The 13,102-nt window shown below is 32.6% G+C and overlaps 1 protein-coding gene across 1 annotated transcript; it reads right to left on the reverse strand.

Annotated features, from left to right (window-relative positions):
* Window positions 1–649: 649 nt before the first annotated feature.
* On the reverse strand, window positions 650–10,450 carry LOC132743155 (dedicator of cytokinesis protein 2-like; the record flags this gene model as incomplete). The annotated part of the gene is given in 6 exon segments (XM_060731682.1): window positions 650–685; window positions 7,399–7,486; window positions 7,986–8,131; window positions 9,068–9,164; window positions 9,832–9,928; window positions 10,291–10,450. Coding segments are annotated over 6 exon segments (609 nt in total), but the record flags the coding sequence as incomplete, so codon positions are not given.
* Between the last annotated feature and the right edge of the window lie 2,652 nt (window positions 10,451–13,102).

Here is a 13,102-nt window from a genome sequence, read left to right on the forward strand (position 1 = left end):
TTGTTTCAACACTATAAAGACGGAGTGAAAATTTTTCCTCTAGATATTTGAGGAAACCAAAATATTCATATATATTATATATCAATGAAATTTTAAATGACAGCTAGCTATTCGATGCTAAAACTGACCAACATCAATGTGAGAGATTTGTTTTCAAAATAAATGCTTAAGTTGAGCAGTGTTACAAGTTACAAGTATGAGTCTATCGGATTTGGTGTATGACGTCATGTAAGGTGGAGAAGTCGGCTGCATTCGCCTATTATTATTGTCACTAACTTTCAGAGATTAGTAATGAATTTTTTTTTAATTTTTGTTGTTGGAATTAACCTCTTATCAACACAGTATGGGTCATATGTTGACTTTCCGGCTTTACTGGAGGAGGAAAGCCTCATGTGCCCCTCTCTACACAAATGGGCACATAAGTTTAAAGTAGAACCACAGACATTCGGTTAGCTAGCTGGGAAGCTTTCTGGCATGAAGAATCCAAAAACTCTGCCGCAGCTCAAACCTAGAGGCATGTGCTTAGAAGTCAATGACCTTAACCACTCAGCCACAAACCCCTCTCTATTAATGACCTATAGTTGAAATGATGGCAAAATAAAGTTGATAATAGATGAGATAAAGCAAGAAAAAGTAACAAATCACTTACCATCTCGCGTTTTAATCTATCAGCAACATCTACATGCTGAAATTTATAAACAATGTTAATTGAAATGACTGTCTGGATTCATTTGAGCCGTGCCATGACAAAACCATCATAATGGGTTTGCGACCAGCATGGATCCAGACCAGCCTGCGCATCCGCGCAGTCTGATCAGGATCCATGCTGTTCGCTTACCAACCCTATTACAAGTAGAGAAACTGATAGTGAACAGCATGGATCCTGATCACACTGCACGGATGTGCAGGCTGGTCTGGACCCATGCTGGTGGCAAACGCACTATGTTGGTTTTGTCATGGCACAGCTCATTTTACTGTAAAATTAATCAATATTGGAGTAATACCAACTTGCATGAATATGAATATAGCAAAATAAAAATTTCTTTTCTCTATCAAAGATGTGTCTCAGCCACTCACTCAGTTGATCATAATACCTTAGCCATCAACAGTTCACATATAATCAGAATTAAAGGCTATCATAAACTTGATCAACAGTAAAATTATGTTGTACACAGATCAACGAAAGAATTGTATCTAAGAATGTTTCTGTCATTTAACACACATGAATACTGTATGCAAATGTATAATAAAATGTTCCGGAAACAAATATCATTCTGCTTTTTTAAATAGAGATTTAACCACTTAACAATGTCTCTGTGCATATGCTATTCACTCTTTAGGAAAAACAGACAATGTATTTCTTGCATACATGTATTCTAGATGCATTCTTTTAAAAATTCATAAATAAATAAATGCAGCAGATATACAGCTGTAATCACTTTAACAAGTACTGACTAACCTTTTCATTGATGTATTATTTCATATTCATATTTCTTACATGTATCTTATAATTTCCTTATAAAACAATAAATAATAATAACTTGAATGTATAAATACATACAATACATACATAGTGTTAAAAATAAAGAAAAATGTTACATCCTGTGAGATCAGTCAAGATTTATAAAACAAAGTAACATAAAGTAAATTACTTCCCTGCAGAATATTTTTTTAACTAACTTCCACTGGCTTTCTTTTCTTTGAGCATTTCAGAATATCAAAAAGATATCAACTTACTTACATGATCATGTTATATATGGTATCATGTATAATCATTCAGATGCTTTTTACTTGTTTTGCTTATGCATTTGAACTCAAACCATGAAATATTATACAGCAATGGGATCAAATTTCATTTCTTATTTTTAGTTAAAGTGACATGTAAAGTAAGTCCAATTCAAGAGGGCCATGATGGCCCTGAAATTGCTCACCTGTACATAGGCCCCTGGGCCAAGGTTAATTTTAAACCAGGGGCTTTTATTTGAACAAACTTGGTAGACACCCAGGAGATGTTTCATGATAAATATCTTAGCTCTAGCTCTTTGGGGTTTTATAAGAAGATTCTTTAAGTTTTTACTATATACATATAGGGAAAAACAATGACCCCAGGGGCGGGGCCAATTTTAACCCAAGGGCCCTTATTTGAACAAACTTGGTAGACACCCATTAGAAGATGTTTCATGCAAAATATCTTAGCTCTAGCTCTTTGGAGTTTTTAAAAGAAGAATTTTTTTAAGTTTTTACTACATATATATAAAGGGAAAAACAATTGCCCCCTGGGGCGGGGCCAATTTTTCACCCCAGGGCTTTTATGTGAACAAATTTGGTAGACACCCACTAGAAGATGTTTCATGCATTATATCTAAGCTCTAGCTATTTTGGTTTTTTAAAAGAAGAATTTTTAAGTTTTTACTATTTATATATACATGTATATATATACAATGTATAGGGAAAATCAATGACCCCCTTGGGCGGGGCTAATTTTTACCCCAGGGCTTTTATTTGATTTTTTTAAGTTTTATTATATACAAATAAGGAAAATCAATGACCTCCCTAGCAGGCCCAATTTTGACCCCAGGGCATTTATTTGAACAAACTTGGTAGACACTGACTAGATGATGTTTCATGCCAAATATTTAACCCTTGCACTGCCATAGTCACGGCTTATGCCCGTCCTTGTTATTTTCGGCGTATTTGCCATATGGACAGCTATAGCCGTTTCTATAATTATAATGATAATAATAATAAATTAATAATAATAATAATAAAAACAAGAGGGCCATGATGGCCCTGAGGTCGCTCACCTGTATATAGGCCCCCGGAGCAAGGCCAGTTTAAACCCCAGGGCTTTTATTTGAACAAACTTGGAAGACATCCATTAGAACATGTTTCATGATGTTAAGTTTTTACTACACACATATAATGAAAAACAATGACCCCCCCCCAGCAGGGCCAATTTTAACCCAAGGGCTTTTATTTGAACAAACTTGGTAGACACCTATAAGAAGATGTTTCATGCTTAACATCTAAACTCTAGCTCATTGGGTTTTTTAAAAGAAGATTTTTTAAGTTTTTACTATACACATATAGTTAAAAACAATGATACCCATGGGGCGGGTCCAATTTTTACCCCAGGGCTTTTATTTGAACAAACTTTGTAGACACTTACTAGAAGATGTTTCGTGCTTAATATCTAAACTGTAGCTATTTGGGTTTTATCAAAGAAGAATTTTTAAGTTTTTACTATTTATATATACATGTATATATATACAATGTATAGGGAAAATCAATGACCCCCTTGGGCGGGGCTAATTTTTACCCCAGGGCTTTTATTTGATTTTTTTAAGTTTTATTATATACAAATAAGGAAAATCAATGACCTCCCTAGCAGGCCCAATTTTGACCCCAGGGCATTTATTTGAACAAACTTGGTAGACACTGACTAGATGATGTTTCATGCCAAATATTTAACCCTTGCACTGCCATAGTCACGGCTTATGCCCGTCCTTGTTATTTTCGGCGTATTTGCCATATGGACAGCTATAGCCGTTTCTATAATTATAATGATAATAATAATAAATTAATAATAATAATAATAAAAACAAGAGGGCCATGATGGCCCTGAGGTCGCTCACCTGTATATAGGCCCCCCGAGCAAGGCCAGTTTAAACCCCAGGGCTTTTATTTGAACAAACTTGGAAGACATCCATTAGAACATGTTTCATGATGTTAAGTTTTTACTACACACATATAATGAAAAACAATGACCCCCCCCCCCAGCAGGGCCAATTTTAACCCAAGGGCTTTTATTTGAACAAACTTGGTAGACACCTATAAGAAGATGTTTCATGCTTAACATCTAAACTCTAGCTCATTGGGTTTTTTAAAAGAAGATTTTTTAAGTTTTTACTATACACATATAGTTAAAAACAATGATACCCATGGGGCGGGGCCAGTTTTGACCCCAGGGCTTTTATTTGAACAAACTTTGTAGACACTCACTAGAAGATGTTTCATGCTTAATATCTAAACTCTAGCTATTTGGGTTATTTCAAAGAAGAATTTTTAAGTTTTTGCTATACACATATAAAGAAAATCAATGACCCCCAGGGCGGGGCCAATATTGACCCCAGGGCTTTTATTTGAACAAACTTGGTTGACACCCATTAGAACATGTTTCATGCTAAATATCTTAGCTCTAGCTCTTTGAGTTCTTTAAAAGAAGATTTTTTAAGTTTTTACTATATGCATATAGGGAAAATCAATGACCCCCTGGGGCGGGGCCAATTTTGACCCCAAGGCTTTTATTTGAACAAACTTGGTAGACACTCATGAGAAGATGTTTCATGCTAAATATCTTAGCTCTAGCTCTTTGGGTTCTTTAAAAGAAGATTTTTTAAGTTTTTACTATATGCATATAGGGAAAATCAATGACCCCCTGGGGCGGGGCCAATTTTGCCCCCAGGGCTTTTATTTGAACAAACTTGGTAGACACTCATGAGAAGATGTTTCATGCTAAATATCTTAGCTGAGAAAATGTTTCATGCTAAATATCTTAGCTCTAGCTCTTTGGGTTCTTTAAAAGAAGATTTTTAAGTTTTTACTATATGCATATAGGGAAAATCAATGACCCCCTGGATGGGGCCAATTTTGACCCCAGGGCTTTTATTTGAACAAACTTGGTAGACACTCATGAGAACATGTTTCATGCTAAATATCTTAGCTCTAACTCTTTGGGTTCTTTAAAGGAAGATTTTTTAAGTTTTTACTATATGCATATAGGGAAAATCAATGACCCCCTGGGGCGGGGCCAATTTTGACCCCAGGGCTTTTATTTGAACAAACTTGGTAGACACTCACTTGAAGATGTTTCATGCCAAATATCTAAGCTCTAGCTCTTTGGGTTTTTTAAAAGAAGATATTTAAAGTTTTTTCTTTCGGTTGCCATGGCAACCAGAGTTCTGCATGGAATTAAATTCTTTGAACAATTTTTAAAGGTGACCACCAAAGGAACATTCCTGTGAAGTTTGGATGAAATTGGCTTAGCGGTTTATGAGGAGATGTCATTTAAAGTAAAAGTTTACGGACGGACGCCGGACGGACGCAGGACGAAAAGCGATCACAAAAGCTCACCCTGTCACTTTGTGACAGGTGAGCTAATAATAAAAAATATAAAGAAAATTATACCATCGACAATAATTATCATTATACTAACAGATTTGGAAACATATATAATTATTATAATACTAATAATAAATAATTATAATTATATAATAGTAATTTCTTAGAAAACCCTCTGGCAAATAGGTGATAAATAAAACAATAACCCTCTGACAGCGAAAGGGTTAAGGTATTAGACACCTTATGAAATCTGCAATCTTCGACAAATACTGCCATATCTCGTCATTTATCATTAAGAACTTCGTTTGTTTACGAGTAAAGTCGGAATTCTAATAATAGCAGATATCCCCGGTCACGCGGTAGTATTCCCCAAGAAAATGACGTCATTTCCGTAGATCGTTTAGATTTAAATGCTTGATCATATATCTTTGTTTACTGTATAAATTTATTGTATGATGTCTTCTTAAGGCCAAATAAAAAAATATGTTTGGTTCAGGAAACATTAGCCCAAAAATTAGGAGGGTAGGGATTTTCATTTTTTTTTTTTTTTTTTTGAAACGTCTTATTTTCCATTTTCAGATGTGTTGCCTTTGCATAACATACTTAAACAGAGATTGTAATCAATCAATGCAAACACCTTTTTGTAACTTCCAGCATAGTGTGTTTCACTGCAGTCTCAATATAAATGGTATTGGTAAAGAATTATATTAAAATGGTCACTGTCAGCAAGTTAACAATGACACTAGCAAACAGTTTAGCATCTTTTTGCTTGAAGCAGCTGTCGTAAATGAATCACTTTTATCAAACAAATGCCCTAAAACATGTTACTTCACCTTCCAAAATGTTGCCCCTTGGATCTCACACTTGACATGGTATAACACTTACATTGTATATGATAAATTTTTGAGACTGGCCAAACATTAAGTTGACTAAAACAATACATGTACATAAAAGTTTATTAAGTATCTCATATCAAATATTTTGAACAATAAACAGCAACATTTTTATTTTTTTCATATTCAAAAATATTGAAGCTTATTTAACTTTTTGTACCCAAAAAATTTTGTAGCGAAAATCAAAAAAAAAATTTAGGGTCGGGGGTAAAAAAATAGGGTAGGTTGGGTTCCCTGAACCAGACATATTTTTTATTTTGGCCTAACTTAAAAATAGTAAATATTTAACATTTTGACTGAAAAATTTTTTTTACTTTTTGAACATTTGCTGGTGGTCGTCCATTCTGCCCCCTCAGACTTAATACAAGTTTTTAGTGAAATTTTCTTATTTCTTTGTAATTACATGGTCAAAACTTCCTAAAAGTACACAAATAATGTCCTGAATGCTTTGAAATAAGAAAGACTTCCATTTGAAAAATATGCTAAAATTTTTAATTAGGGGCCTAATACCTTAAGCTCTAGCTCTTACAGTTTTCTAAAAAAAAATTATTTTAAGTTTTTTCTTTCAGTTGACATGGCAACCAGAGTTCTGCTTGGAATTAAATTCTTTGAACAATTTTTAAAGTTTACTACCAAAGGAACAGTCCTGTGAAGTTTGGATAAAAATGACTTAGCAGTTTATGAGGAGATGTCGTTTAAAGTAAAAGTTTACTGAAGGGGGCCGACCAAAAAGCGATCACAAAAGCTGACCATGTCACTTTGTGACAGGTGAGCTAAAATTAACACAAGATTCAGACTTTGTTGTTTGGTTACAATTTCACATGGAAATAGCACCAAACAAGAAAATTGATAATAATTACTTACAAATAGCAAAATTATTAACTGTATTTAAAACCTTAAATTGTTGTTTATGACATGTATGAGATAAAAAGTTACACTTTAAACCCTAACTTGTGGTAAATGATTAAAACCTTAACTTGTGGTATATGATTAAAACCTTAACTTGTGGTATATGATTAAAACCTTTAGATGAGATAAAAAGTTACACTTAAAACCTAAACTTGTGGTAAATGAGATAAAACCTAAACTTGTGGTAAATGAGATAAAACCTAAACTTGTGGTAAATGAGATAAAACCTTAACTTGTGGTAAATGAGATAAAATCTAAACTTGTGGTAAATGAAATAAAAAGTTGCACTTAAAACCTTAACTTCAGGTAAATGAGATAAAAAGTTACACACAAAACCTTAACTTGTGTTTAATGAGGTAAGAAGTTTTATTTAAAACCTAAGCTCAGTGTTATGCAAAAGTCAATGCCAGAATGAGTAGGGTATCCTGTCAATTCTTCAAGTTAGGCAAGCCACAGAATGGCAAGAAAGACATACCTCTCTGTAAATGCGAACAACGCTGGCACTCTCAGGGTTCAGTATATTTCCCTCTTCATCACGTACAACCAAATCTAAATTCAACAATCTGAAGCACAATTTATACAGAATTACAATCTAGTATACAGAAGCAGAGGTTCGTTATTTTAATTCCAAATGTTATATTTAATGCCTCTGTTATAGGGACTGAACTTGCAGTGGTTAGTGAAAGTAGTTTGTAACCTAGATACAAAAATCACATAACCACTCCAAAATATGTCTTACACCAGTATTTTTGTGACCAAAACAATGTAAAGAAAGCATTTGACAAAAAAATATAACAAATCGAATTTTCTATGATATACCTGAGACAATTTAATGATATTAACAATGGCAATTAAAGTACTGTATAATGTAAGGCATTAACCACAAAATCTAATGAAGTTAAAATATCTTCACTTCATTTTCAAGTTTTATTTACTCAGAGTGGTTAAAAAGGACACAATAGTATACTTTCAGGATTGTTAACTTCCTTATAGATAATTTTATCATTTTGTTGGTTTTTTTTTAAATTGATGTTTAAAGCAAGAATGCTTAATTTCACTTACGCATTGCCCAGGTCAATTTTAGCAGAAACTTTCTGTTTAAGGTCTTTCAACTGTTCAGCAGTAATTTTTCTTGAAGTTATTTCCTTTCTCCAGATAAGCAGATCATGAATCATATCTTGCACTGTGTCAAAATTGGGATCATCCTCCTGCAGAAAATATATGAGCCGCGTCATGACAAAACCAACATTGTGCATTTGCGATCAGCATGGATCCAGACCAGCCTGCGCATCCGCGCAGTCTGATCAGAATCCATGCTGTTCGCTTACAAACCCTATAAAAAGTAGAGAAACTGATAGCAAACAGCATGGATCCTGATCAGACTGTGCGGATGCGCAGGCTGGTCTGGATCCATGCTGGTCGCAAACGCACAATATATAGTATGTCGGTTTTGGCGTGACGCGGCTCAGTCATGTTTATCATAATAATTGTAAGTCAGAAAAATGCTAAAATATGCTAAAATTTGGATAATTATTCTGACAAAAATAAATAGGAAATCATTATCATCATAATTATAGAACTAACAAAAAGTAAAAACATTATCCTGATATCATAAAAAGCAACAACTGTCTCTGAAATGATCATTTATCCTGCAAAAAATAGATGTTTTTCAGTAACTAATAAACAAAAGTCTGATAATTGTCATTATCTTTTTTTAAAAGGTAAGCCAGACTTAAAATTATTGGTGACGCAAAGTTCTGGTTAGATTTTTTTGCCAGAAATGAGAACTAAATAGAACCATATTTCATCAGCAAGCTTATGAACTCATTCTAGATCAAAAAGCATAATTTTAACCATTACCACCCTTAATATCTTTAAGACATTTGTCAACCTTTTTATCTGAACTAAACCTTTTACCGTTTTTATAGAAAATTTCAAACTCTGTACTGATAGAATAACAAACAGTGCAGAACATGATCGGATGGCATAGACTGATTCATGTGTAAAATTCATCACCGTCAGTTGGTAAAAGTTTAAGCCACAACCCATAGTGGGAAAGGCGAGGAATTAGCTGTCAGTAAAGTTAATTAAGAGGAAGATCCTCACATCAAAGGGAAAGTTTAGTTACTATAAGTCAGTCATACCACATATTGATTCTTCCAGTACAAACACCATTCTCTAACAACAGATGTTATCTCTTGTGCTATTGAAGGCTCCTTTGGTATTATTGTCTCTATTGATCTGAAATTTATGGAACATAATTGATAATAAAAGCACTATGTCATCCCTCACCTATGACTCATTTTCATTCAACCATCTGAATAGTACAGCTTTATGAATAGAATATTTCACATACTATAATTATAGTAATAAGGAAGAATTAAAGATCCTGTTACTCATTTTTTTATGGTTTTATATCAAAAATATAATACTGAAATGAAGATTTATCAATAATGTAAGTTCCAAAAAGCATTATTTGTAAAGATATTACCGAATTTACATTTTCATGTTAATAAAGGGAGGTCATTAGAAATTTATTTTCTATAAAATCTAAGTCAAATTTTTCAATAAGAAATGAATGCATATATTTTAGTGATTACATATAATGTGGACAAATATTTGCAGTACATATTTTACATATTCTTCGATGAAAATTGTTTTATAAGTATATATATATATATATATATATATACATATATAAAATTTCACTTAAGTGTGGTAACAATCTTAACTACAACATACAGGATCTTTAACACTAAAATTTACATTTTAGAGAAGACAATTTCTAAATATTTTAACTCCTTACAAGCGAACCAGGTAAGTTATTAACTCACTGACATATGACAAATATAAATTCAAATACAAGAAGTATACTCTTTCTCAGGATTAAAAAAAACAAACTACAAACCCTGACTGTACAATTGTAGCTTCCCTTAGGTGTATATAGTTTTTTGGGAAAATTCCAACAACAGACTTGTTCTTTGTTGCATAACCAAAATACCAATCTGTAAAAAGAAAAAGGAAAATTAAAAAAAAAATAGCAATATTTATAACAATAAACTCAACAACCCCCTCGTTAAAGAGTTATCATTCAGAAACGGTTGGGTTTTATTTGGTGTTATTTTTATATTTCTTTTGCAAAAAAAAGAAAGAAGGAAAAAATTGGTGAAAAATTAGGTCTGAAACTAAATTGGAACACAACCTATATCCAAAATTGAGACACAAATAATGACCTTATAGCACAATCCTTCATTTTATTCCATTATCATGTCATCTATTTACAAATCTTACCTTAATGTGAAAACATGAAATAGTCATTTAATAATAATGAAAACATAAAAAAAAACAACATATTTGAAAATATTACCATCTGATTCCTCTCTGATGACCACTGTATCCCCAACAACCAATGGCAATATTGTTTGCCCTTTCGCCTTGAAGTGGTATATAACTGAAATACAGTAAATTCTCTTTATTAAGACCACTGATGGGACTGACTCAAATTTGGTCATTAAAGTGAATAAGCTGCTTTAACAACTTATGAAGTCCGACTAAACTAAATGTACATGTACCCATGTCCAACAATAAAGAAGAAAAACACAAGAATATTTTGTTCTTTTGAAAAATGGCCATTAATAGTGGCATTGTGGTATTTTACGGTCTGTATCAATAAATAAATAAATAAAATTATTTATCAATCCTTATTCTTTTTTTTTTTTTAAATATTTTTAATTATCTCATAAAAACATAAAAGAAAATCATAACAATTAATCATCTTCAAGAGCCTGGTCATATTAACTATTTAACCTGCTGAATATAATTATTATGTAATTATGTTAATGTTTTTATATCTTAAAATAGTTATACATTGTTTGATATCAGCTTAATGTGTAAAATGACTGTTGTTTCTTTTAATTATCTGCAGGTAAATTGACAACTGATATATTTGCAAAATAAACTTTTGGGAATTTTTTTCAATGTAAAATACTGTTCTTGTGTACTGCTGTTATTTGTTTCTTGAGAAATTAACTTTAAAATATAATGTAAAATACACATAATTCTTATGCATGATCTACATCAGAGTTTTCATCTACATCTGAGGCAACAGATGTGCCAACAAAAACAACTGATTTGGCCAAGGGTCAAGGTGGATACCTTAATCTACATGCTGAAAATACAACTGATTTTAACAGCATTTCAACCAATGATATGGCCAATCTGTTAATAATGAAAACCCTGATCTATACCTAGATCATAATGATCTTTACATTGTCTCTATCTATCTCTCAATAATGTTCAACCTCTCGCAAAGATGTAGACATATGATCTGCACCTATGTCGTATGAACTATGATATACATCTATATCATATGATCAACACTAGAAATTATGATCTTTTATACCTAACATGTATGTGTTTTCTTATTTTATCGTTGGCTAAACTGGGTGGGATAAAGTTTACATAATATATCTTTAGAGGGCTAGATTTTGTCGTATTCACTGTAGGCTCTCCATGACATACAAAATCAGTAATGATATAGTCGCCATCCCCATTGAAGGTTATCTAAGCCCATTAAGTAGTCTTCTGACATGCCCACTAAGACTCCCATGTTTACAATTTTTTGTAAATGTTTACATGATTGCTAAAAACCGAAATGATACGACGGTACTTCTATGTACTATACTTGGTATTCGAGTTGCCAAATGATTACTTACTTTTTATTTTTTATACATGTACGAATAAATAATATTCAGGACTCATCATGAAAGATCAAAGGAAAATAAATAGAGGATATTCAAGTTTTTTCTATAAATACAGGATTTATTTTCATCGAGTGGTATGAAAATAAATATTTCATGAGGGGCGGTAGCTACGAGTGAAATAAGATAATTTTCATACCAAAAGATGAAAATAAATCCTGTATTTATAGAAAAAAAAACTTGAATTTTCTGTTTATTATATACATTTTCCTTTTTGATATTACAATTTGAAAACTTTTCCCTTAAATTTTGTGTATTGGCTGAATTAAGAAAAAAGTAGTCCAGCAAAACACCTGTGAAAATACAGAAAATATGTTTCAATGCAGTGAAAAATAAATCTTTTACAGTGAAAATACGGAAAATGAAAATAATATTTTATTTCATCAAAATTTCTCAATATTTTATTTACAAGTATATAATAAACCCCCAAAAAAGTATCTAGTCCTGAACTGTGTTGCTGCATGGTAAGTTATAAACACCCTTATTCTGGGCTTACATAGAAGCCTGACAACACATGCTTGTTTCTGTGGATTATTTTACTTAACAAGGGGGATGGAAAAAGTAAACATTGTGTTATTCTCTATAAGAAAGAAGCACCGTACTGTCAGTGTTTGATGAAAGTAAAAACTGTATGCTACAGTATGGAGTATTCTAGCTTTCAAAAAAAAAATGTAAGCTATCTAATTTTTATTGTGAATAAATCAATAAGAATTGATTAAATTCATTATTTCAGGTAATGACTAGGATATTTTGATAGGACAACTTAGTCATTTCCTTTAAAGTTAAACAATAAACAAGAGGGCCATGATGGCCCTGAGGTCGCTCACCTGTATATAGCCCCCCCCCCCCCGGGCCAATTTTTACCCAAGGGCTTTAATTTGACTTGGTAGACACCCATAAGAAGATGTTTCATGCTATAGGGAAAATCAATGACCCCCTGGGGCGGGGCCAATTTTGACCCCAGGGCTTTTATTTGAACAAACTTGGTAGACACTCACTAGAAGATGTTTCATGCCAAATATCTAAGCTCTAGCTTTTACAGTTCTAGCCACGTTAGCTCTCAGCAAAACCATTTTTTTCATCGTTAAAAGAGTAAAATATGCGATTCAGACATGTGTAACTAGTGATTGTGTATACAATCATCGAGATTAGCAGCTCTGCAACGCCACGAATTAATATATTATCATTCATACATTCCACAACATTGTTTACAAAATTTAACCCAAATATAGCTTCGTCAATATTACGAGTCTTTCCGGAGAATCTCCGTATATTTACGCTTACACGCAGAAAATGATGACGTCAGACTGAAGAGCACACTTCCGCAAAAAAATCAAAACAACATGTCATCTACGTCGTCGGTTAGTATTTTTCTTCCTTGTTATCCTCATTGTTTAAAAGTTTTAAAGAATTTGTGAT

The sequence above is a fragment of the Ruditapes philippinarum genome, unplaced genomic scaffold (genome assembly GCF_026571515.1).
Source record: "Ruditapes philippinarum isolate M1 unplaced genomic scaffold, ASM2657151v2 ctg21719_1_1_1_1, whole genome shotgun sequence".
Lineage (NCBI taxonomy): Eukaryota > Metazoa > Mollusca > Bivalvia > Venerida > Veneridae > Ruditapes > Ruditapes philippinarum.